This window comes from Microcaecilia unicolor, chromosome 7 (assembly GCF_901765095.1).
Source record: "Microcaecilia unicolor chromosome 7, aMicUni1.1, whole genome shotgun sequence".
NCBI lineage: Eukaryota > Metazoa > Chordata > Amphibia > Gymnophiona > Siphonopidae > Microcaecilia > Microcaecilia unicolor.
The window spans coordinates 26,184,296-26,211,571 of NC_044037.1; the positions used below are offsets into that span (position 1 = coordinate 26,184,296).

Genomic DNA, 27,276 nt, shown 5'->3' on the forward strand with positions numbered 1-27,276 from the left:
ATTGCAGCAGTTTTACTCTTTTTTGATCGTAAGGTCAATGCTGTAAATCCAGAATTCCTTATGCACATTTTTATATGAAGCATGATTAATGTTGACAAATGCTTTTCACCTCACACTTATCAAAATTATACAAATATGTGTTCTTACTAGCTTTCAACTGTATTTTATTTCTCTAGGAATGTGGAAATTACCCAGGGTTCCTTACCATATTAAGGGCAACTGGATTTGATGGTGGGAACAAAGCTGATCAATTAGATTATGAAAACTTCCGACATGTGGTTCACAAGTGGCATTATAAGTTAACAAAGGTAAACTGGACTGAAACATAAAATAATTTTTGACTTTGTTTCATGATGGTAAGTTTGTATAAGGTCCTCTCCCTGAAACATGTATGTAACGTTAATCTCTATTCTGATTTAAATTTGCATTTGGAGTGGTGGTTATAGCCTAAAACAGTAGTGGCTGCCTAAAAAGGCATTGGGGATAATCTACGTTGAGCAGCAATCACAACCATACAGCAGTGGTGCAACAGCATTGGGCTTCCAAGAAGGCTGGGTTCATCTGCATGGAGGTGGGACCATGGTTAAAACCCAAACTTCAATGAATATGGGGAGGCCAGATTTTATTTTATTTTTTACAACAGTCTTTAACTTTGGCAGCTGTGGAGGATTATTGCAATATTTTATTGTAAGATTTAGGAGGCTCCTGGTTTGTTCTCTTGTAAAAATCAAAGTTGAAGATGGAACAGTTAGGGAAGTTCAGAAGTAGGAAAAGGATGAGAGAGAGGGGAGAGCTGGAATCTGTCTGCACGTTCACCCAGAGTGGTAACTTTTTGGCATTTTCTGTTGTCATTTACTCTGTTGTGTTGTTTTTCTAGGCATCTGTACACTGCCTTGAGACAGGAGAATATACTCATATCAGAAATATCCTGATTGTGCTGACCAAAATTCTTCCATGGTACCCAAAGGTTCTGAACCTGGGCCAGGCATTGGAAAGAAGAGTTCAAAAAATTTGTCAGGAGGAGAAAGAGAAGAGGCCTGATCTATATGCTCTGGCAATGGGGTAACAGAACATTGTTTTAAAATGTAATAAAAAATGAGGGGAAAAGGATTTGCAAAGACCTTACGTTGTTTATGTTGCTGCTTTTCTTCATAGTAGCAGTGTCTGGCAAAATCTAAGCCCCCCGCCCTCCCCCCCCCCTCAAACCTGTGTCAAACAGAGAGTATATTATAAATCGGATGTCTCAAGATGTATTCTTTTTTATTTTAAGCTGATAAGCTTATATATAGAGTTTAAATCATAGTTACAATACTGACAATACCCTTTAAACCCGAAAAGAAATGCATAGCATCTTTACTGTTGTGTTTCTTGATTCTCCTAATGTGGCTGCTTCTTGCAAACATTCCAAGACTCATTCTAAAGTTTCAAGCTATACAGGTTGAAATCCACTATGCAGATAGAAGCATGAGCTATGCATTAAAGAAATATTAGTCCTTGTTGGTCCTAGAGGGCTTGATTGGAGCCTTATGCTACCTCCCTGACAGAGGATGTTGCCCAGCAGCAAATGAATGTTACTAACTGTAGCTGGCTGCCTTCAAGTGCTCTGAGGTTAGTTATTGCTCATCAGGAAAACAGATAGGGCCAGGTATCCTGAATATATATTCTATTTAAATGAAGATAATTTTACCTTACCAAGAGGTCCTTTTACAAAGGCACGCTGAAACATGGCTTGCGGTAGTGTAGGCGAGGGCTTTGGACACGCACCGATCCATTTTTTAGCGCGCCTATAAAAAAAAAAGGCCTCTTTTTTTTTTTTTTTTTGCCAAAAATGGACGTCTGACAAAATCAAAATTGCCGCGCGTCCATTTTGGGTCTGAGACCTTACCGCCAGCCATTGACCTAGCGTTATATTTGGGCGGTAATGTCCTACGTGCGTCAAATGCCACTTGGTGCACGTCCGTTACGTGCACCAGAAAATAAAAAATATTTTTAATTGAAATTACCACAAGGGTCATGCGGTAACCAGGCGGTAACTCCAATTTAGCGTGCGTAGGCACCTACACGGCTTAGTAAAAGGGCCCCCAAAGCTTGAGTTTGATCACAATGATTTACTTAATAAGATTGTTATGCCGTTCATTACAGCAAGAAAGTGTATTAACATCAGATCATAAGGAGCAATTTATCTTCTCTCTGAAGCATTCTTTCTCTGAGGACAAGTAAAATATAAAGCCCTTTCTGATGGGTGACATCATCTGACTGCGCATTGTGCAATAAAAATGAGTAACTAGCTCTTGAAGTTTATAGAAGTTTCTAGCATGTTTAACTATGTGTGGGAGCTTCTGCATCATTACTGCTGTGCTGGGCCATGTAATTTTATTATTAATTTTTGCCATGAAGCTATTCTGACATTTCTAATCTGCAATCTTTCTTCACATGACTGATTTCATTTTTCCACATAGGGTCTTCTCAGAACCCCTCCTCTGTATTCCTTTTACTTGGGTCTAAGTTTCTTTGAATTATTTGCACAGCCACAGCCTACACAGGTCTCTGAGTCATTTGGTTTTATATGAGCTATTTCTGCTTCAGTGTCCCAATGGAAAGGAAAGGAGTACCCTGCTTTTTCAATCTATGCAGAACAATATCCATTTCTGATATATGCAGTTCATGCTTGGTTTGTCCTAGACCTGATCATGATTCCTCAGTGTTATGCATCAGCTTATGTGATTTTGAGGATTCTGTGCCCGTGAGAGTGTAGAAGAGATCAATTCAGTTCCAGTAATCCTAATCCAGGTGTATCAGCACTGGAGGCATCAAACCACATGTATGCAGAGGATGCAACAGTATTAATAGGACATTGGTCACCCTTGATGTTAAATATTGCTAGAGGTCTTTGTGACTGTCCATCGATGAAGTCCTGCCTGAAGAAGTCAAGGGATTCTGACTCTTTGAAACCAGTGCCACAGGTAAGATAGAGATTATGAAGTCCTGGCATCAGTCTTCATTAGTGTTGATACTGGGAGCCATCACTCCATTGAAGAACGTCCATTCAGATGACACTCATACTCCTCAGTGCCACAATCTTATTTGGTAGCCTGACCCTTAGTATTAGTACTGTGAGGGGGTGCAGCAAGATGATGGTTAGAGTCTTCTGGGGAGTGTAACTTCCTTCTTTGTCTTCCATCTTTTTCCGCTTGAACATGTCATCTAAATGCAAAGGGAAGGTAAATGTTTATCCCTCAGAAACTTCCATCCCACTACAATAACAGCAGAACATAGGCGGTTAGCTTAGCAGAGTTTAAAAAAGGTTTGGCCGGTTTCCTAAAGGAAAAGTCTATACACCAATATTAAATGGACTTGGGGAAAATCCACTATTTCTGGGATAAGTAGTATAAAATGTTTTGTTCTTTTTTGGGATCTTGCCAGGTATTTGTGACCTGGATTGACCACTGTTGGAAACAGGATGCTGGGCTTGATGGACCTTTGGTCTTTCCCAGTGTTGGCAATACTTATGTACTTATGTATACTCGTTTGTTAGTCACCTGGTACCTAGCTCTATGCAGGGGTTGAGTCCTTTACCCCCCTGCCCGAGTGAAGGAATGAATGGATTTGAAGTAAAAAAAAAAAAAAAAACCAAAAAAACAATAATCTTTCCCTAATTACCCCAGATCATCACCTCCTACTTCTGCACTAAATTCAGCAGCACTGCTGGTGCGGATTGATGACGTGATTCTCAGCAGGGTTGGAGATGGAGTTGGATTATAGAGCTTGACAGAGGTGAGCTCAGTGAGGCCTGTGTAGGAGATCTCCAGGTAAAACACTGGGCCTGGTTGAGAGTGGAGATCTGGTATATGAGTACTTTTGTGGGTGTAGCCATAGATTTACCAAGTCTAGAGAGAGAAAGCACAGAATTGCTGGATTGAAAAAACTACTACTACTACTACTACTACTATTAAACATTTCTATAACTGGGAGTTACACTTTTGTTCAAGTAGAAAATCTAGATCTAGCGACAGCGTTGATTTTGTAAGTCATATGGGTGATTCTCCAAAGACTTGAATACGGTTGTAACTTAAGTCTGCTAAGGATATTTTGTGTATTGCTCAAAAAAGATGGGTTTGTTGTCACTTAAGGCTCTAACATAAAATAGTGTAGGATGCAATCTGCTTTAATTCAAGATAAGTTTTACTTTTATATTGTAAGATGGAATAGGTGGAAAACTATAATAAACATTTAAGTTGATGTATTTGGAATTTTTCTCAAAGCTCCTATATCTGCCCCTCAAGACATGTTAAAAAATATTTGATGGAGGTATTGAGTTTACCTTAGATTCTATTTTATTAGTCGATAGGGTACATTTTTTGCATGGTTCTGGTGCAGTTGGCTTTCTTGAGGGTGGTAGAAGTGATAGGGGAATGTCTCAGGAGGTATCAGTCCGGAGAACTTGACTGTTTACTCGGAGGAGTGTGTACAAGAAGAACAGGATGTAAATCATGTAATGCACATGTTTTTGTTTTTTTTTTCAAAATGCTGAAGCTTTGTTTATGGGCAGAAACTATGGATTTATTTAAATGTCTTTAAAGTTATTTAAGATAGAAGGAAGAAAGGACTCCTTTTTTCTTACAGTGGGGGAAATAAGTATTTGATCCCTTGCTGATTTTGTAAGTTTGCCCACTGACAAAGACATGAGCAGCCCATAATTGAAGGGTAGGTTATTGGTAACAGTGAGAGATAGCACATCACAAATTAAATCCGGAAAATCACATTGTGGAAAGTATATGAATTTATTTGCATTCTGCAGAGGGAAATAAGTATTTGATCCCTCTGGCAAACAAGACCTAATACTTGGTGGCAAAACCCTTGTTGGCAAGCACAGCGGTCAGACGTCTTCTGTAGTTGATGATGAGGTTTGCACACATGTCAGGAGGAATTTTGGTCCACTCCTCTTTGCAGATCATCTCTAAATCATTAAGAGTTCTGGGCTGTCGCTTGGCAACTCGCAGCTTCAGCTCCCTCCATAAGTTTTCAATGGGATTAAGGTCTGGTGACTGGCTAGGCCACTCCATGACCCTAATGTGCTTCTTCCTGAGCCACTCCTTTGTTGCCTTGGCTGTATGTTTTGGGTCATTGTCGTGCTGGAAGACCCAGCCACGACCCATTTTTAAGGCCCTGGCGGAGGGAAGGAGGTTGTCACTCAGAATTGTACGGTACATGGCCCCATCCATTCTCCCATTGATGCGGTGAAGTAGTCCTGTGCCCTTAGCAGAGAAACACCCCCAAAACATAACATTTCCACCTCCATGCTTGACAGTGGGGACAGTGTTCTTTGGGTCATAGGCAGCATTTCTCTTCCTCCAAACACGGCGAGTTGAGTTCATGCCAAAGAGCTCAATTTTTGTCTCATCTGACCACAGCACCTTCTCCCAATCACTCTCGGCATCATCCAGGTGTTCACTGGCAAACTTCAGACGGGCCGTCACATGTGCCTTCCGGAGCAGGGGGACCTTGCGGGCACTGCAGGATTGCAATCCGTTATGTCGTAATGTGTTACCAATGGTTTTCGTGGTGACAGTGGTCCCAGCTGCCTTGAGATCATTGACAAGTTCCCCCCTTGTAGTTGTAGGCTGATTTCTAACCTTCCTCATGATCAAGGATACCCCACGAGGTGAGATTTTGCGTGGAGCCCCAGATCTTTGTCGATTGACAGTCATTTTGTACTTCTTCCATTTTCTTACTATGGCACCAACAGTTGTCTCCTTCTCGCCCAGCGTCTTACTGATGGTTTTGTAGCCCATTCCAGCCTTGTGCAGGTGTATGATCTTGTCCCTGACATCCTTAGACAGCTCCTTGCTCTTGGCCATTTTGTAGAGGTTAGAGTCTGACTGATTCACTGAGTCTGTGGACAGGTGTCTTTCATACAGGTGACCATTGCCGACAGCTGTCTGTCATGCAGGTAACGAGTTGATTTGGAGCATCTACCTGGTCTGTAGGGGCCAGATCTCTTACTGGTTGGTGGGGGATCAAATACTTATTTCCCTCTGCAGAATGCAAATAAATTCATATACTTTCCACAATGTGATTTTCCGGATTTAATTTGTGATGTGCTATCTCTCACTGTTACCAATAACCTACCCTTCAATTATGGGCTGCTCATGTCTTTGTCAGTGGGCAAACTTACAAAATCAGCAAGGGATCAAATACTTATTTCCCCCACTGTACATATCCATGTAAATGCCTTGTTAAATATGGTGATGCATATTTTGTTGCCTAAAGATTGCATTGTACTAGTGGATGTTTACATTTTTAAATATTTGGGTTTGAGGAAGCAGGGTTTTTAGTGTTCGTTCTGTTGTGGAATGGGAGATTGTTATGCTGTTTTAAGATTTTCAAATGGATGGAATTGTGTTGTTGTAAGTTACCTTGGGTGGTTTCATGGAGACTGTAAGCATGTAAATAAATCCCTATCTGTGAGGACTTCATATCCTGTTTGTCCTTGGAGAAAATAAAGTTGTTTACCTGTAGCAGGTATTCTCCTAGGGCAAGCAGGCTGCTTGTTCTCACGATTGGGTCAATGCCCGCGGTGGCCCAGGATGGCAAAAAATTTTGCAAGCAAAATAAGAATCTTCGAGAGTGCTCCAGAGTGCAGGCAGAACGCACCGCGCATGCGCGAATGGCTTCCAGCCTGCCACACGAGCATGTCATCCTCAGTTTCTTTTTTTCCGCGACTGAGATGACACGGAGTTTTTTTCGCTGTGTTACCTTCAGCCCAGGAGATCTTAGGGTTACCGCTTCCTCTTTTACTACTTTATCTTCTTTTTTGTTTAGTTTTATTAGCCCTTATTTTCCTTAGTTTTTAGTTTTTAGTCACTGAGTATAAATTTTCTTTCTTTTCATCGCGGCCCTCTTTTAGGCCACGCATCTGGGTTTTGTTTTTTCCTTTTTCCTATTTTTGCCTTTTTAATTGGCACAATCGCGTCCTTTAATTTCGCAGCCGCCGTTTTTCTGTCCATGTCATCGAGGACACCCAGCTGCTTCAAGCGTTGTACTCAGTGCAACCGGACCATCTCGGGTACCGACCCCCACTCGTGGTGTCTCCAGTGCCTTGGGCCCGATCATCTTCCAGCTGCTTGTAAGCTGTGTCCTTTAATGAAAAAACGGACCCAAGTGTCTCGGGAGACTCAACGGGAAAATCTTTTTGCTGATCGGTCCGGTCCTTCGGCATCGGCTTCGGTACCAAGGTCGGTGGCGTTGACGTCGAGGGAAGCATCGACTTTGAGAGCACAGGTAATGGCTGTCTAATGATCACATCGTGCTGGGAGCAACAAGGCATCGAGTGCGTCTCCACTTGTCTCGAGGCCTACTGCTATGCAGACCCCCCGGGACCGCCCTTCGTCGGACCCGGCCCCGAGGAGGCGTGAGGATTCCACATCCTCCTCTTCGGTACTGAGGAGTCTCGATGACAGGCATCGAGCGAAGGCTAAGAAGCACCATCATCGATCGCCTTCCATGCGCGGTACCGAGAGCTCTGGGGAGCCGAGGGATTTGGCACCCAAGAAGCGTCGGCGCAGAGAGGACCGCTCACCCTCTATAGAGGAGGTGCTGAAGCGTCGGTCTTCTGGCAGCCTGGTACCGGCTCTTGAGCTCCCACAAGTTCTGCCACCGGCCCCGCAGCCTTTTCCGATGGCAGCTCTCGACGAGCGCATCAGGCCCCTTCTTCCAGAGCTTCTGGAAGGATTGCTGCGCCAGTCTACTTCGGCGCCAGGGGTGCTTGCGCTTTCTGCACTGACTGTTGAAGCGGCATCTGGTCCTTCGCCTGTGGTGAGGTCCCTGACCTCGGTGCCGCTTGCGGAATCGGCTGCCACCCGGGTCGACTCTACATCGGCGGAGGAAGCTTCGCTGCAGTCCAGGCAGGGGTCGACTTCGAGACAGGCTCGGGTTCGGGCTGCTCTTAAAGAGCTTTTGTCCGATACCGAAGATCAGCGTTTGTGGGAGGAAGAGGAAGATCCCAGATACTTTTCTGAAGAAGAGTCCTATGGTGTCCCCTCTGATCCTACTCCGCCCATTGTGAAACGGATGTCTCCACCTGAGAATCTTTCTTTTTCCTCCTTTGTTTGGGAAGTGTCTAAGGATATTCCCTTCCCTATGGAGGTTGTGATGAGCCCAGGGCCAAGATGCTCAATGTCTTGGATTATCTTTCTCCACCTACAGAGGTTGCAACGGCTCCTTTGCATAACACACTCAGGGAAGTTCTTATGCGAAACTGGTCGTTCCCTCTCTCTAATCCAAAAAAGCTGAGTCCCATTACAGAGTCCATGGAGAGCCTGTAATGGTAAAGTCGCAACTACCTCACGATTCCATGGTGGTGGATTCTGCTCTCAAGAGAGCCAAGAGTACTAGGGACTATGCCTCGGCGCCCCCCAGGCAGACAGTCTAGGACCTCGGATTCTTTTGGGAGGAAGACATATCAGGCCGCTATGCTCGCAGCCAAGATTCAGACATACCAGCTCTACGTGAGCATCCACTCGCGGAACTCGGTGAGGCAATTGTCTAGTTTGGTCGAAGCGCTTCCTCTGGAGCTCGCCGAACCTTTTCACCAGGTGGTCAGGCAACAGAAGGCGTGTCGAAAATTCCTGGCCAGGGGTACTTACGACACTTTTGATGTGACATCCAGAATAGCTGCTCAAGGTATAGTGATGCGCAGACTCTCATGGCTGCTTGTCTCTGACCTGGATCATAACATCCAGCAGCGAATGGCGGATGTTCCTTGCTGGGGGGAGGGGGGTAACCTTTTTGGCAAAAAAGTAGAGGATGTGGTCGATGAGATCAAAAAGCACCATGATGCTATGGATTCTCTCTCCCACCGGGCATCTTCTGCTACCACCTCCTCATCTAGGAGGTTTTTTGGATGGAAGAGGAGTGCTCCCTATTCCTATAATAGGCGTGGGTACACTCCTGCTTCTCGGCAGCCTACCCAGGCTCAGTCCCAGTGCGCTCGTTCTCATCAACAGCGTGCTCCTAAGGCCCCTAGGGCTCCTCAGCAAAAGCAAGGGACGGGCTTTTGACTGGCTCCAGTGCAGCATAGCCACAGTGCAAGTGTCCGTTCCGGACGACTTACCGGTTGGAGGGAGGTTAATATTTTTTCACCAAAGGTGGCCTCTTATAACCTCTGACCGGTGGGTTCTTCAAATAGTCTGGTTAGGGTACACTCTCAATCTGGAATCCAGGCCTCCAAATTGTCCACCGGGAGCTCAGTCTTTCAGCTCCCAGCACAAGCAGGTACTTGTAGAGGAACTCCGCCCTTCTAAAGGCCAGTGCAGTCGAACCCGTTCCACCAGGGGAAGAAGGGCTGGGATTCTATTCCAGATACTTCCTTGTGCAAAAGAAAACAGGAGGGATGCGTCCCATCCTAGACCTAAGGGCCCTGAACAAAATTCCTAGTCCGAGAAAAGTTCAGGATGGTTTCCCTAGGCACCCTTCTTCCCATGATTCAGGAAAACGATTGGCTATGCTCTCTGGACTTAAAGGATGCCTATACCCACATCTTAATACTCCCAGCTCACAGGAAGTATCTTCGATTTCAGTTGGGAACTCGGCACTTTCAGTACTGTGTACGGCCCTTTGGCCTCGCGTCTGCGCCCAGGGTTTTTTACAAAGTGCCTGGCTGTTGCAGCATCGCTACGCAGACTGGGAGTGCATGCGTTCCCTTATCTCAACAATTAGCTGGTGAAGAGCACCTCGGAGGCAGGCGCTCTACAGTCCATGCGGATAACTATTCGAGTGTTAGAGCTACTGGGATTTGTGGTCAATTATCCCAAGTCCCATCTTGGCCTGGTTCAAAAATTGGAGTTCATTGGAGCTCTGTTGGACACACGGACGTCTCAAGCTTATCTTCCTCAGGCAAGGGCAGACAATCTCCTGGCCCTCGTGTCCATGGCTCGAGCATCTCAACAGATCACAGCTCGACAGATGTTGAGACTCTTAGGACATATGGCCTCTACAGTTCATGCAACTCCCATGGCACGCCTACATATGAGATCAGCTCAATGGACCCTAGCTTCCCAGTGGTGCCAAGCCACAGGGGATCTAGAGGATGTGATCCATCTCCATCTCTCCACTGACTTTTGCAGTTCCCTTCAGTGGTGGACCATTCGATCCAATTTGACCTTGGGACGTCCATTCCTAATTCCTCAGCCACAAAAAGTGCTGATGACGTATGCATCCCTCCTAGGGTGGGGAGCTCGTGGAGATGGACTTCACACTCAAGGAGCTTGGTCCTTTCAGGAAAAGGGTCTTCAGATCAACCTCCCGGAATTACGAGTGATCTGGAACGCTCTCAAGGCTTTCAGAGATCGGCTGTCCAACCAAATCATTCTGATTCAGACAGTTAGGTATACCAACAAGCAGGAGGGCACCGGATCTCGACCTCTGTGTCAGGAAGCCGTCCGGATGTGGCTTTGGGCTCACCGTCATGGCATGTTTCTCCGAGCCACGTATCTGGCAGGCATAAACAACAGTCTGGTCGACAGGTTGAGCAGGATCATGCAACCTCACGAGTGGTTGCTGAACATGGGCGTTGTCCACAAGATCTTTCGAGTGTGGGGCACCCCCTTGGTGGATCTTTTTGCCACTCAGATCAATCATAAAGTCCCTCAGTTCTGTTCCAGACTTCAAGCCCATGACAGACTAGCGTCAGATGCCTTTCTCCTGCATTGGGGGACAGGCTTTCTGTATGCGTATTCTCCTATACCTCTAGTAGGGAAGACTTTGCTGAAACTCAAGCAAGACCGACCCTCATCATCCAGAACGAGGGGTCGCTTCTACACCCAAATCTCCAGTCTCTGGCTCTCACGGCCTGGATGTTGAGAGCTTAGAAATTGCCTCTTTAGGTCTTCCAGAGGGTGTCTTCTGAGTCTTGCTTCCAGGAAAGATTTCACAAAAAAGTGTTGTTCTTTCAAATGGAGGAGGTTTGCCGTCTGGTGTGACAGCAAGGCCTTAGATCCTTTTTCTTGTCCTACACGGACCCTGCTGGAATACCTTCTACACTTATCAGAGTCTGGTCTCAAGACCAACTCCGTAAGAGTTCACCTTAGTGCAATTAGTGCTTATCATCAACGTGTAGAGGGAAGGCCTATCACTGGACAGCCTTTAATTATTCGATTCATGAGAGGTTTGCTTTTGTCAAAGTCCCCTGTCAGACCTCCCACCAGTATCATGGGATCTCAACGTTGTTCTCACCCAGCTGATGAAAGCTCCTTTTGAGCCACTGAATTCCTGCCATCTGAAGTATTTGACTTGGAAGGTCATTTTCTTGGTGGCTGTTACTTCAGCTCATAGAGTCGGTGAACTCCAAGCCCTGGTAGTGCATGCACCTTATATAAAGTTTCATCATAACAGAGTAGTTTTCCGCACTCACTCTAAGTTCTTGCCGAAGGTGGTGTCTGAGTTCCATCTGAACCAGTCAATTGTCTTGCCAGCATTTTTCCCCGTCCTCATACCCGCTCTGGTGAAGACAAGTTGCACACCTTGGACTGTAAGAGAGCATTGGCCTTTTATGTGGAGCGAACGAAGCCCTATAGATAGTCCGCCCAGTTGTTGTTTCTTTTGATCCCAACAGGAGTGGAGTCGCCATCGGAAAACGCACAATCTCTAATTGGCTAGAGGATTGCATTTCCTTTACTTATGCCCAAGCTGGGCTGACTCTAGAGGGCCATGTCACGGCTCATAATGTCAGAGCCATGGCTGCGTCAGTGACTCACTTGAAGTCAGCTTCTGTTGAAGAGATTTGCAAGGCAGCAACATGGTCATCAGTCCACACATTCACATCTCACTACTGCCTTCAGCAAGATACCCAACGCGACAGTGGGTTTGGGCAGTCAGTGATGCAGAATCTGTTCGGGGTTTAGAATCCAACTCCATCCCCCTAGGTCTATTTTATTATGTTCCATTCTGCACTCTCATTTAGTTGTGTTTCTTTTCAGGTCAATCTATGTTCTGTTCTCGCCGTTGCGAGTCCCAATTGACCAATGTTCATTGTTTTGAGTGAGCCTGGGTGCTAGGGATACCCCAGTCGTGAGAACAAGCAGCCTGCTTGTCCTCTGAGAAAGCGAAGATACTTACCTGTAGCAGGTATTCTCCGAGGACAACAGGCTGATTGTTCTCACAAACCCATCCTCCTCCCCTTTGGAGTTGTTCTAGTTCTGTAGTTTGCTTTTTATTAAATTGACGATGACAGTCTCATGCGGCGGGTGGGAAGCTGTTCACTCATGCGTGGTGCACTCTGCCCGTGCTCCGGAGAGTTCTCGAAGACTCTTATTTTGCTTGCAAAATTTTTTGCCGGTCTTCTGGGCTGCCGCTGGCGTTGACCCAATCGTGAGAACAATCAGCCTGCTGTCCTTGGAGAATACCTGCTACAGGTAAGTATCTTCGCTTTTTCGGAGGGTGGCTGAATTGAAGTCTTTAATTCCTACCTATCTCCTCTGGAAGCTGGATAATAGTGATAATTTGGGAACTCTCACACATACAAAATTAAAATGTGCTAGAAAGCTCTGAAGATCAAGAGCAAGTTATTTATTTTTACTACATTGGGTTTCGTTGAATTGTGCCCCCCATTATTAAGGACTTATATCTTGTGCTGCCCTTGGAGAACATCTGTTACAGGTAAGTAACATTGTTTTCCTTACTTTGTAGCTAGTTTGTTGATCATTATTTAAAACAAGAACAATTATATAATTCTAGAAGTGTATTTATATATATTCAAAGAATATAATACTCCAAAGTATTTGATATGAAGCAGTACTTGTATTAGAAGCAGATTATGCTTCCTTGTAAAGGAACAGTTTTTCTTGTTTTAGATACCTCCCCCCCCCCCCCCATCAGTTCCATTCTTACCAGGTCTATACACAGCTTAGGAGAACTGACAAAATAAACTGGAGCAGCTATAACTATAACATTATTAAACTGTAGAATGATAAATACAGAACTTTACTATAAACTATAAAAATGCAAAGTCTCTCCTGCATTTGAGAAATGTTAAAACATACAAAAAATATTTGTCCCTCTTGTTTGTTTCTGTATTTCTTGCTATTTAATGCTTTGTGCGAATTTCAGCTATTCTGGACAGTTGAAAAGTAGAAAACCTTACATGGTGCCTGAAAATGAGTTCCACCACAAGGATCCACCTGTGAGGAGTGTGGCACCTGCTGTGATCCAGAATGGACCAGGTAGTGCTGGTCAGCCTGCATCCATCACAGTGAATGCAGCCAAAACTGAAGAATGCACAGCTGAAGAGACTGGTATGATAATTTATAAAATGTATTTTTTATATTTTCTACATTGATTTTATAAATGTTTCCTTTTTATATTTTCCTTTTACCTCCGAGAAAATCAAGTGCTTTTGCTTTGGTTAACGTGAGCACAATTAAGTAACTTAGACAGCTGCATGCAGCTTGTGAGATCTGTGTCCTGTGGTTCACTATCTTGCTATTCCAGGGAGTCTGTGTGCTTGTTTATTGCATTAAGTATGGGTTTCGTTGGATGCAGGTCTGAGACAGTATACTTGGGCCCACAGTTGAGCCTACCGGTACCCCAGGGTTTTTTTTTTTTGTTAAGCAGGAGAGGGAGTAGGCAAGGGCCCCCTCAAATGACATACCCACAAGGTATCAGCCAAGTGAGCGGTTATAGAGCGCTGCTGCTGCTATAGTGCTACCTGACAAGGCATGTTTGTCCCCAGAACAGTTGCACGTCATGTGCACACCTTCCAGTGGCCAAGAATATATGAGCACCATGTGATATGTGTATTCGGCATCCAAATATTTCTCTCAACAGATTATCTTCTTTTCTCTTGTCAGAAAAAGCAAAAGAGAAATCTCAGAGTGCTGCAAAAGTAGTTAATAAAGCTGCCAGTGCTACACCAAAGATGTCCACCAGTAATGGAAACGCTGCTTCAAATAGGTGAGAACTCTGCTCTTCCATCCCACTGGTCATTGCTGCTGTTCAGGGTTTTGGAGAAAGTTGGGGGCATATGTTTAATATGAGGAGGTTGTGTTAAACTCTATAATCTAAATATGGATCAGATTTATTCCCTCCATTGTACTAAGCTTTTTATCTGTTTTATTATTCCTGTTCCAGAGTTTACGATTAGACCCAACCTTATTGTGGGCTTTGATAATATTTTGAAAAGTTTTTTTTGAAACTCCTGATCCCTGTAATGAGTAGATTGTACCTGTTTTCTTTGTTGAAGTGTTCTTGATTTATAATAATGCAAATTTAAAGAAGGGGCCGCAGAATATTTTATTGTACAGTAACCCTGTTGCTGTCCCTGAAAATCTGTTTCTTCTTATCATTAAGTGAGCTTGGGTACCTTTTTTTCTTTCCACCCTCTAGCAATAAGTATACTTTTAAATTAAACTGTACCAGAAATTAGTTTGATGTGGCCTTGATAGATGAATAATGCTCTTCCTTTCTGTATTCAGGAAGTTTTAACATGCCCTTTTCCTTTGTTAGTAGCAAGCTCGTTAAAGAAAAAGATGATAAAGAAAAGAGTGGAAAGGAAAAAGAGAAAGAAAAAAAAGAAAAGGTTCCTGTTGCTATTCCAGAGGCCAAGATGCAAGGGAAGGAGGGAAAAGAGAAGCCAAAGGAAGAACGGGCAGTTAAAGATGACAAACCGAGAGAGGCCAAAGAAAAAACACCAAAATCTGACAAAGAAAAGGAGAAAGTGAAGAAGGAAGACAAAGCATCCAAAGAAGAAAAATCCAAGATAGTTGTTACCAACATTGAATTAAAACTGGCTGCAGAGAAGGAGAGAGAGAGAGAGCCTTCCAGAGAGAGAGAGGTTTCAAAGGATACGAAATCCAAGGAGAGCATTAAGGGAGGAGACAAGGTTGCAGTTGTTGGGCCCTTGAAGTCACCTGTTCCCCGGTCAGAGCAACAGGAGTCTGAGAGGGGTAGGCTAAAACTTGTTCACTTTCATTTTGGATAAATAAAACAGTTAATTTCCTCCATACCTTAAAATTACAGTTTGTATTATAACCAGCTTTCTGTTTGACCTAAAATGGATATTAAGTCAGACTGGCTGTTTTGCCACCTGGCTGTCGTTTTGCTTTTTCTTAGCTACATTGTTATCTGCTTATGACTTCTTTAAAAAATTTTCTCTACAGATTGAAGACTTTAAATGAAAGCTTTGATTTATTTTAAGTTCAGTATTTGGCTAAAGTTTCTGTAGACTAAAGAAAATAAAAGTTTTTGGTGTTTAAAAAAAAAAAAAAATGACAAAAATATGGTAAGTCCATTTGTATGCAGCGTTTTGAAATAGTGCTGCATGTGCCCAAAGATTTAGGGCCCCTTTTATCAAGCTGCGGTAAAAGGGGACCTGCGCTGGCATTGGCGCAGGTTTTTCACGTGTTCCGAGGCCTGCTTTTACCACAGCGAATAAAAGGGAAGTCTCTCTTTCCTGCAGGAAATGGCCTTGCTGCAAGTAAAGCACTTGCGCAGCCATTTTGGAGAGGAACCCTTACCGCCAATCATTGAGGTGACTAAGAACCTGGCGGTAACCGGGCGGCACGCGACACTATCTGATTACCGCCAGGTACACTCCGGTGCTACAAAAATACATTTTTGTAGTGCCGGATATGACAGCTGGGCTGTTGCGGTTGCCCAGTGGTACTTCCTGTTTAGCAAGCAGTAAGCTGTCATTGGGCTTACCACTGCTTAGTAAAAGGGACCCTTAATGTAAAGGAAAAAAATTGTTCAAAGTAGAAAGCACTGTAGAACCTTCTTGCCTGATGATAAACTTGAGCACATTTGGACAAAAGTCCTACTTCGCTTGCTGTAAGCCTTTTTGTTTGCAGCTTTTTTTTCTGTAGGTTTAAAAAAATTTTTTTAGTGAAATTGTAGGAAATTTAGGTCTTGGCAGAAGACATGTAAGCAAACTGACTTGCAGGCTTTTTGCTGTCTCTGTTTTCTTGAAATTTAAATATTGACCTATTTATGTGCCATAAGGTAATGTACATAAAACAAACAAGTTTCCTTTAGCTTCATTGAAAACATACCCTTTATGATTTTTCTTCTTAGCCCCTGTGTTACTGATTTTCTCATCCCCATTTTCCATTGGTAATTTCTTGTTACACCACTCAATAACATTTGATTACATGACCAGGATTTTTCTCAATTCTTGGTATAACACTTAAGTTAAAAATTCTATATGGATTCTGAACAATTAGGTTGTGATACCTCTTCATTGAATCAGTTGAAAATATGACATAGTATGTGAACTTTCAGGACAATATGTGACCGTCTCTGTGAAAACATGACTGAAGTCATGGATCCATTCTGAACTATAATGCTCAATTTCTGTAACTTAATTTTTTTTACATAAAAGGATGGGGTTTGGACTGTTGTATTACAAATTGTTTTAATAGAATTCATGTAAATCTTATTTTTTGTTACTGGAGGACTTTAGTTATACAGGCATCAATTTTCAGTAAACCATCTAGTGACACATATGGGTGCTTTTGAGCAACATTTAAAAGTTGGGTGCAGGATGATGTATGCTATACTCTGATTCTGTAACAGCAATTGCGTGTGCAATTAATTGCTTTTGTAGAATACAGTGCAAACCACTTAAGTACATGTTAGACAAATGCACACACCTCTTATCTGCAACGGAAACTACCAGTTTCAAATTTTTCCCATTCGTTCTAATATGAACGTATTCTGGTTTGGCACACCACTGATAAGTGCATACTCCGGTTATGTGCAATACCTCAAGCCTTTCTATTTACGACATCACTCCTTTTAAGTGCAATTTCCCTCATTCTCTCCTGTCCATGTATAGTTCTAATGCTGCATGAGCCATCCTTCCTACCTAATTGGCTCCCGGGTTTATGATGCACAGTTGCAATGTGGCATGGCAGTTGTACATCATGAAGCTGGGAGTCATTGAGATAGGAGCGCGCAGTCCTGCCTCTCTCCTCTCCATTGGCTCACAGCTTGTGATGCACAGCAGCATGGATCATGCGGCTCCGAGTGAAGGAGGAGGTTGCCGCCATTTTCTTTCTCACCCATGCAATTGACAGCTCAAAATTTCAATCACCCATGGACTCTAAAATGTAATATACAGGTACGTGCACCTAAACGCCTGTGCAATTGAGCGACTGTAGTGGCGATGGAGTACAAAAACCGAGGGCTATAAAATTGAACTGTCCAGCTAAACGCCCATGCGATTGAGTGACTGTAGCAAAGCAAACAGTGAAATGGCCATGTCATTATGCATGTGTAAGGCGCTTTCACTTGCTTTAGGATAGATGCTATCAAACGACTGGACAATAAGGAAAGTCAGGCCTTCATTGCAAATCTCACACATTTACAAGCAGAAGGTCAAGCTTCTTGAGGATTGGCAGAAAAACACCAATCCTGAAAGAAAATGCAACAGAGCTGTAAAAGCAGAAGATATGGAAGAAGCTTCTCTTCGCTGGTTTTCACAAGCAAGGAGCGTCCACTTCCTGTCATTGGTCCCCTACTCATGGAGAAAGCCAATCATTTGGCAGAAACCTTGTATTGGCCAGTAGTGCAACTGTTGGGTGGCTGGAGCAATGGAAAGTAAAACACAACATCAAGTTAAAAAAAACAGCATGGCAAAAAACAAGATGCAGATGAGATGGGTATGTAGAGATGGGTGGCAAATATTCTACCGGGTATCATGAAAGGTTACCAGCCATGTGACATTTTTTTAATGCAGATGAAACAGTTCTTCATTGGAGAGCTATTCCAGATGGGACGCTGGCATTCAAGCAGGCTGAGGTGGCTGGAACAAAAATGCCAAAGAAAAGACCAACACTGCTACTCTCATGCAACATGGATGGAAGTGAAAAGCTGGAGCCACTTACAATTCAGAAGAGTAAGCAACCATGTTGCTTAAATAAAGTTAAACAACTTCCAGTGGCTTATGAGACAAACAAAAATGCTTGGATGACCTGAGAAATTTGGCTACAATGGCTAAAACAAAATTGGATAACACAATGTGCAGGGAGAAGTGTAAATTTCTGATTCTGTGTGACAACTGTGCAGCACACAATGGTGTTGTTAGACTATCAAAAGTTAAGCCTGTGTTCCTACTGCCCAACACAATTTCACTTCTTCAGCCAATTGATCAGGGTATCATAGCCAATTTCAAGAAGCATAGAGTGCTGGTGCTGTGCCATCTGATGGGCATAATGGACAATGATGAAAACATTGACAACCAAGCTGCCGAGATGGCTTTCAGACGTAGCCTTCTGAATTCTCTACACATGCAGAAGGAGACTTGGTGTTATGTTACCCAGAGTACAATTTCCAACTACTACAGACGGGCTAGCTTTATGAAAGAATGGTATTCTGATGAAAATTGTAAATCTACTATTGATCTCCCAGCTGGAGTGACTGTTGAGGAGTTTGACTGTTATGAGGCAGTTGATGACAACCTGCAGACATCTGCTGATATAAATGATGAGATTAGTTTAGAGTTTGCAGTCTGTGGCTGAGGATGCTGGAGACACAGATGATGAGCCAATGGGAGTGGAAATTGGCGGTGAGCGTGAAGCAAGACCCACTGTGACATTTGCTGCTGCATTACAGACACAGATAATGAGCTAATGGAAGTGGAAGTTGGTGGTGACTGTGAAGCAAGACTCACTGTGACATTTGCTGCTGCACTACAAAGCTTGGACATTGTGAGAGGTTATCTAGAGGGTAATGGGTTCTAGTGTTACAAACATTATTATGACCTTACAACTTTTTGCAGTGATAATTATTTACTGTCCAATAGCAGTAATAAGTTATGCTACACTGGCTTTGTTTGTTTACTTAAATAATACTTTGAATATGTGCATTCTCTGGATAAGTACAAGTGGAATTTCAGTCTGGAACCCTTGCACTTAAGTGGAATGCACTGTACTAGCTTAAATCTTCTTTTATGCACCTAACGTTAGACATGAACACTTATACTAGCCAAATGGCTAGTGTAAATGGTCATACCTAACTGTAAGCAGTTACGTGTGTAAATACAGGTATTCTATAACCTGTGCATATAACTGCTAAGCACACCCCTGACCTGCACATATCCCCTTGAAATGGTGTGTTATGGAATTTGCATGTGCGGATTAGTAAATACCGACTACGGCATTTACGCATGTAACTGCTAATTACTGCTGTTAGCACCAGTTAATTTATAGCTAATAATGCCAGTTAGTGGCTCTAGCTAATTAAGTTACGCGTGTAACTTCACAGGCAGCATTGTGCACTAGTTGGGCATACAAATTTACAGAATTAGGTAGTTATTGCATAAAATAGCTTGATATAAAATTGCAGGAATATGTTGAATTTCATTTCATACATACATTGACTCATAATGAGCAGAGGCATTCCCAAGTGTAAGGCTGCATTTATATGCCTGTACAATGGCATACACATAAATTAACCCAGATAAAGAGCATGTATAAATGGAAGTGCATACATTCCCTGGGGTATTTTTTAAAATGGAAATGTGTGCATACTTTTGGAGAATTGGTAGCCATACGGGGAAAAGGATGTGCATACTATTCACACTATTTGCACTTCTCACTTCAGAGGAATCTAATCCACCAATGCTCGTATGCTACAGGACTAGTAACTCTGAATATATCTGTTTAATAAGCTAGAAAAAAAACGTAACTGCTCATTTAAATCTTATTTGCCATTTAGAATCGTTAATAAAATTTGAGCTAGTTTTAGAGTTTTGTTAACAAAAGAATTTTTTTTTTAAATCTTTTGCAGAACAAAAACGTCGCAAACTAGATACCCACTCTTCTCCATCACATTCCTCAACAGTAAAGGTTAGTATAGCCTGAGGAAGGCAGCGCCCATGTTATGCTCACCCATCTGAAGTACAAGTGTCCGTCTTCCTTCAAGTTTGGTGCCAAGTGTACATTGGAACCGCTGAAGGTTGCTTTTTGTTGTTATTGCAGCACAGAATGCATTCCTTTCCCTTTTTGGTGGACTATTTTTTATTAAGATATTTTTTTTTTATTTAAAGTGAATAGAGTCATCTTCAAGGACCTACTACTCATTTTTGTAAATAATGTGCATCAAATATTGCAAGAGAAGAGAATTAACCCAGAAGTGCCTCCACGTTTTAAACAATCATTTTTTTGGGGCCTGCAGTGTTGGATACAAGCAAACAAGTTTTTGCAGCAAAGTGAAGAATATTTTTTCAACATTTAATATGAAGAATTTATAGCACTGAAGATTTCCTAGATGATATGGTATACCTGTGAATTCATCATGCATCTTGAAGAACCTCGTGCCAAATTGTACCTTCTGTGAAGGAATTCTGAAAGGCGTTTTCTCTTTCAAGTCTCTTTGGTGATCAGTCCTCCTGTAGTTGTGTGTGTCCCACGAGCATGCAGTTTTCTGCTGCATCTGCTGTTCGAAGTTTTTTAATGTTACGAAGAGTGCCTACCCTGTTGAGCCCTGCGGTATGAGTAAAGCAGATCTGGCAGCCATCCAGCATATCACGCAGCTAAAAGAAGCTCCTGGTATCCAAGCAGCAAAATATCGTGGGTGTAGCCTACATGGACGAATCAGAATAGCCCTTCATTGCGCCATGTGTAATTTTAATTCTAAATCATCTAAGTTCATGGAATCTTTGAATTTGCAGTTCGTTGAACCCTTAAACTGTAAGTTTTTATTACTTCAAGAGCACTGTGATGGATTACCGTGATGTGCTGTTTAACTTTCATCAGCTTATCAACATTTTTTTTTTGATTGACACATTTATTGAAAATAATTTATGTTGAAAGAAATACTGTTTTCTTCCTGTAAGGTGTTTTCCTTGCAACTTAATAATTTGGATTGAGTAAATGTAATGTTAACATGCACATACACACATATATATACGTATAGTTATTTCTTACATTGAGTTTGTCGCTAGAACATATTAGAACTTAAATTCCCCACTTTGATACATGCAGTTTTAAAATATAGGACTAAATTATTTATGGTATTTATTTTCCTAAGGTAAATATAAAGTGCATGTTTTTCAGTATGTCTTGTAAAGTTATAAGCAAACAACCTTTTTGTAGTCAAATAAAATTGCTTTGCATATATATTCATAGTAGTATAGTTTAAATTCACTTGCAGGGGATACTAGCATGTTTTAAATGTTGATCTTTATGTGATATTATTAACAAAATGAAAGATTTGTTCCCAGAAGGAGTGGCTGTTCTGTTTGAAGGTTGCAGCCATGCCATCCACAAGTTCTTCTGGTTTCTGAGATCATTGCCAGCTTATGTGTCATCTCCATTCATTTTCTGCAGGACAACTTCAGCGACCTCAAGGACTCTTCATCAAAGGTCTGAATATTTTTTAAAGTTCTCACTAACTGGATTCTAGTTTTTTTCATATTTCAGACTAACTGAAGTGTACATAATGAGGCATATTTTCAAAGCACTTTGGGAGGCTAAGTTCCATAGGTTTCTATGGAACTTTGGGAGGCTAAGTGCTTTGAAAATATGCCTCAATGTATTTTTAGCTCATCCTGTATTTCAAACTAAGGAGTGACTTGGACAGGTGGTAACACTGATTGCATTAATGCAGGTTTCAGTTTTATGAGAGATATTAGTGTTCTAGCCAACTCCATTTTATTTCTCTGAGATTTTCAGCACGTACTACATATTCGAAGTTTCTACTATTATCTACTCAAATTAGCTTTATTTTTATTGTGAATTAGGTTAGACAGTGTTCTTCTGGACTTCCCTTTGTGAACCTTCACATTTCTGCATGAAGGTCTTAGGTTGAGCTACAGCCTCTGGAAGAAAACTTAATTCTGCAGTTTGAGTTCCATGATTTTGCTGCTACTGTGTACACTGATTTGTTGCTGATGTTTTTTTGCTATTGTTGTTGATGTTAAAACTTCAAGAAGTGTTACCATCTGAGTGCTTATTGACAACTTCATCACTTTGGGGGCAATTCTATAAGTGGGCACCACACTTTAGGTGCCATATTTCCGCAGCACTGTGCCTTTTTATTATGAACACTTAATGTGCACAAGTATTCTTATTGAATACTAGTTTAACTTGATATTGGTGTGCCTAAATCTAGGTGTGAATATTTATGCCAGGTCTATGGCTGGTGAAAATTCAAGTACATAAATTTATAGTATTTTGTAAACTAAACTGGTAACTCTGCCCCGTCCATGCCCCTCCCCTGTAAATGCCTCCTCTTGTTTACGCACTAAGCGATATGTGTGTGTAAATGACAAATGTAGCACTGAGCATACTGTTGTAATTTAGGCATATGTGTGCACATATTTGTGTGTGGATGGCAATATTCTATAAATATAAGCATGCAAATGGCTCTTACATTTAGATGGTCTGTTATAGAATGAGGAGGTATACTTTTACATTATGGATTAGCTATTATTCCAATTCTTGCAGGTGATAGTGTTAGAATATGTTCTAAAATGAATTTATACTCCTTATTGTCTGCTTACAGGTATGTCAGAAGGCTGACTTTATTTAGTTAATGAAGGCTGGCAGTTTCACTCTCCTTGATTCTTTTTGCCACCCCTCCTTTACTATAGGCTCTTGCAGTAGAGGATCTACATTATTGCACTTATACTAGTAAGAGCTTCCCAGCTGTGGTGTCCTACTGGATGAAGGTAATCTTTCCCAGAATGAAGATGAATGAGTAGTAGTTAAAGGAAACATATTTTAGATTTGAAGAAAGCTTATTGTCCAATGAGGCTGTCCACTTTCTTCTTCCCGAAATGCTAAACCTTCCATAGATAAGGGGGCTGATTTTCAAAGCACTTAGACTTACGAAGTTGCTTAGTTTACTACGTAACTTTGTAAGTCTAAATGCGTTGAAAATATGCCTCCAAGTATACTAATTCTCTTTCCACAACTTTTGTACATTTTATCGGACAATCATTAAAAATAGAATGTGGCGGTAATAAGCATGGTTAAGCCATTTAAAGGAATATGACACCATTAGCTTCTATTGAAAGGAAATTTACTCCCAGCCATCTTTTCTGTCTAGAATTTTGTTAAGTTAGTTTGCTCTTATTTGGTTTTCAGTCTTTTCTGGACTCCTGCTTTAGTTTGATACATGATTTCCTCGATAGTAATGCAGTAACTTGTTTGTCTTATATTGCACTATAATAAATCAGTCATTAGGCTACAGTATTGCATAGTTTCCAAGTAATTTACTTGGTTGTTTGTCTTAATATGTAATATGTATTGTAAAATTTTAGCAAGCAAGTATGTTTCTGTATATTGGCACTTTTATCCCAACAAAGGGCTTATGTGACGTAGTTCCCTATAGATATCCCTCTCATACTGTAAACAAATTCTTAGGGGAGAGGGGGTACAGTTTTCTTACCAGAGATTTTTGCCAGTCAGGTGGAATGAGGCGTGTCAGGTGGGGGTGGAGGAGTACTGTGCAGTATTATAAAAGTTTCTGTTAAGTTAGCCGAGTGGTCAATAAAATCAGCCAGGTAGCGCCCCCGTTCAGAAGTTTCTGGGGAGGATATAGTGGTAGTCAGAATCAATGTGTAGATCAGAAATAGAATATGTTTTGGAAGTTCTTTTGCTTAGGGCATGTAGATTCCTTAGTGAAGGAGAATGCTGTATATTCTAAATCAAGATTTTTTTTTGTCAACCCATCCCCAATCGGGTCTTGGTTTATATACGAGCCAAAGCAGAAATCTCTCTCCTTCTCCCTTCTCCCTTCTCCCATGGTGTCCGGCATTTCTATCCTTCCTCCCATGGTAATAATCATTTCTCTCCCCGTGACAACTATCATTTCTCTCTCCCCCCCTGACAACTATCATTTCTCTCTCCCCCCCCTCATGGTGACTGGAATTTTCTCTCCATCCCCCACCCATGACCAGTCTCAGCTTGGAAGTAGAGAAAGACCTCTGTACTGAGACCCTGTGAACAGTTATATTTGATAACTTGTGAGCAGCTATATGTTCTGATCTCCCCAGGTACTATTTAGATAGTAAACAGATGTTTAGTTAGTTTTATAATTGATCCATATTCAGTTACCGGTTATGTGCTGTTTTTAGTTCATCTTTTTTTCTGCTTCACTGTTCAATATTTCTTCATGACAATAAACAGTTTTAGTTAATTACCTTGGCTTGTCTGGACTGACTAAGAATCCTGTTGGTTTGTGTGTTGGGTCTGTGAGTGCTTTCTGTGAACTGTGGGACCACTGGGAATGTGGACCCCAGAAATCACTGGGGAACACCTTGAGAGCAGGAGACTTGCCCACAGGTGGTTAGGACCCAGTTGGTAGGAGAAGGGTGCTAGTGTAGAGCACAAGCGGCAGGTGGACCTGAGCTGTTCTGGGGCTAGACCCTCTAAGTGGCTGCGGGGTAGCGCTTTAGAAATGTTAAGTAGTAGTAGTAAGCGTTTCGGATCCAAGATGGCGACGGTATGAGAAGTGTTACCAGACGCGTCTCACTCTTCTTTGCAAACGCCAGCAAGTTGTTCTTTACCTGAACCCCGGAATGGGGAAAAGGAGAGGCAAAGTCAGAGAGATTCCCTCTCTCCCTGACGGGACAAGTAAACTTCGGCAGGCTAAGATGGAAGATTTTGCAGTCGCACTGGGTCCCGGGCAGATTTCTAATCCGGTAGCTGGGGCTTCTGCGTCGGCCGACAGTGTAGATGGGGCCTCTCTCAGCCCCATCGAACGTGCAGCTCCTCCACAACCAGGAAGCCAGCAGGTCCAACCCCTAGTGGAGAGCAGAGTCTGCAGTGAGGGAGCCCTTTGGAGACAAGGGGAGATCAGGGGGACGACAGTTTGGGAGCTCCAGAAGCGACATCAGCTCCTGTACTGCTTGCACAGACAATGAGTATTCTGGAAAATGCTGCTAAAGCACCCCTTCCTGAATTAACAATGGAGAAAATGGAAAAAACAGCTGTAGTGACGCTAGAGTCACTATCCTGCTTATAATCGAACGAGAAAAACGCCCAAGTTCCGACCTAAATCGGGAGATGGGCGTTTTTCTCACAAAAACAAATAAAGCGGTATAATCGAAAGCCGAACTTTGGACGCTTTCAACTGCACTCCGTCGCGGATGCGGACAAAGTTGACGGGGGCGTGTCGGAGGCGTGGTGAAGGCGGAACTGGGGCGTGGTTATCACCCGAACAGAGATGGGCGCCTTTCGCCGATAATGGATACGTTTGTAGCTAGAATTTAGGGCACTTTTCCTGGACCCTGTTTTTTCACGAATAAGGCCCCAAAAAGTGCCCTAAATGACCAGATGACCCCCAGAGGGAGTCGGGGATGACCTCCCCTGACTCCCCCAGTGGTCACTAACCCCCTCCCACCACAAAAAAATGATGTTTCACAACTTTTTACTTTCACCCTCAAATGTCATACCCTCCTCCCAAGCAGCAGTATGCAGGTCCCTGGAGCAGTTGTTAGGGGGTGCAGTGGACGTCAGGCAGGTGGACCCAGGCCCATCCCCCCCCTACCTGTTACAATTGTGCTGCTTAATGCTTAGTCGTCCAACCCCCCCAAACTCACTGTACCCACATGTAGGTGCCCCCCTTCACCTCTTAGGGCTATAGTAATGGTGTAAACTTGTGGGCAGTAGGTTTTGAGGGGGATTTGGGGGGCTCAACACCCAAGGGAAGGGTGCTATGCACCTGGGAGCTCTTTTACCTTTTTTTTTGTTTTTGTAAAAGTGCCCCCTAGGGTGCCCGGTTGGTGTCCTGGCATGTGAGGGGGACCAGTGCACTATGAATCCTGGCCCCTCCCACGAACAAATGCCTTGGATTTATTCGTTTTTGAGCTGGGCGATTTCATTTTCCATTATCGCTGAAAAGCAAAAACGCCCAGCTCACACCTTGGCGAATAACACATGGGCGTCTATTTTTTTTGAAAATACGGTTCACTCCGCCCCTTCACGGACCCGTTCTCGGAGATAAACGCCCATGGAGATAGGCGTTTCTGGTCGATTATGCCCCTCCAGGGGACTTAACCTTTACTGCACATTCCTCCCTACAATCTGTGGTAACAAGAAATGCTACAATCATTAAGACTTTATCAGAAACTGCATTAATTCAATTGCAAAAGACTGTAAAACAAGCTGTAGAAGTAAAGAAGCTCTGTTAATAAAAAGTAGACCGATACACATATATAAAAACAAAGAAATAATTTATTCAAACCAAGATAAAAGCAGTACCCGACGTGGCCACGTTTCGCCCTCAGGCTGCGTCAGGGGTAAAACTACAAATAAAAACAAAAAAATTTTGATAACATCATCTCAAGTTATGTACATATATATATATAAAAAAAAAAAAAAGTCATAACAGCAAATGATAAAATAAAGTACATAAATACATTACACATTCAAAAGTAAAATGGAGGAGGAGATAAGACAAGCCACTTTCCAAACATATAAAAGTGTATAAAACGTTGGATGGATTTAATCAAATCTAATAATGTATCAATACATACCTAAAAATCTGGGGTGATGAACATACCCCTTCAAAAAAAAGCCTAAAACAAAATTAACAAAATTAAAAAGATATACATTAATCCCATCTTGATCAGCCCATGTATCACAAACTCTACATCTCACCAGTCAGCTCAATTAAAATTCTCATCATATCAACAATTGACTATATTTCATGGTGTAAAGCATTCAATTACTCACTGTTATAAATCTTCTACAAATAGACCACCTTGAATCCTAAAACTTTATCAGCCTTTACTATATAACATCATCAAAAGACATGGCTGCATAAATGAAACTAACTTTCAAAAGCCATAACTCATTCTATAGTAAATATACTTATACATCTGCTTTACTCAATGCTGCCATCTCCCATAACATCACATGGATTAAAGCTGACTACTTGTCAGCAGACACTGCTCTGGATCAAAATGCAACAGCAATACTATCTGTGCTGTGGCTTCCCTTTTATTTATTTATTTATTTATTTATTTATTTATTTATTTATTTAAAGAGAAAACACTCTATTTCTCCCTCAATCACCAAACAAGCTCATTCTTACTAGATATACTTGTACATCTACTTTACTACATGCTACCATCTCACAAATATCACATAGATTCAAGCTAGCTACTTACTGTGCTTGTTAACAGACACTGCTCTGGATCAAAGTGCAACAGCATTACCATCTGTGCTGTGGCTTGCTATTTTAAAACCTCATATCCAGGTCAAAGGTCATTACGTACTAAAAAAAACCTCAAAAACTAATACCTTCACATCATTCAATTCTCAGCACATA

At 42.2% G+C, this 27,276-nt stretch overlaps 1 protein-coding gene across 2 annotated transcripts in view; it reads left to right on the forward strand.

Annotated features, from left to right (window-relative positions):
* Positions 1–27,276, forward strand: part of THOC2 (THO complex 2) — a 272,468-nt gene that overhangs the window by 160,156 nt on the left and 85,036 nt on the right. Inside the window, exons 27-33 of one of the 2 annotated variants that reach the window (XM_030209899.1) lie at positions 177–308; positions 878–1,062; positions 13,105–13,289; positions 13,845–13,947; positions 14,500–14,939; positions 19,783–19,841; positions 21,324–21,359. In XM_030209899.1, coding sequence (XP_030065759.1) covers positions 177–308; positions 878–1,062; positions 13,105–13,289; positions 13,845–13,947; positions 14,500–14,939; positions 19,783–19,841; positions 21,324–21,359 — 1,140 coding nt within the window. The remainder of the gene's footprint in view (positions 1–176; positions 309–877; positions 1,063–13,104; positions 13,290–13,844; positions 13,948–14,499; positions 14,940–19,782; positions 19,842–21,323; positions 21,360–27,276) is intronic. The other variant, XM_030209900.1, reaches the window with a different exon arrangement.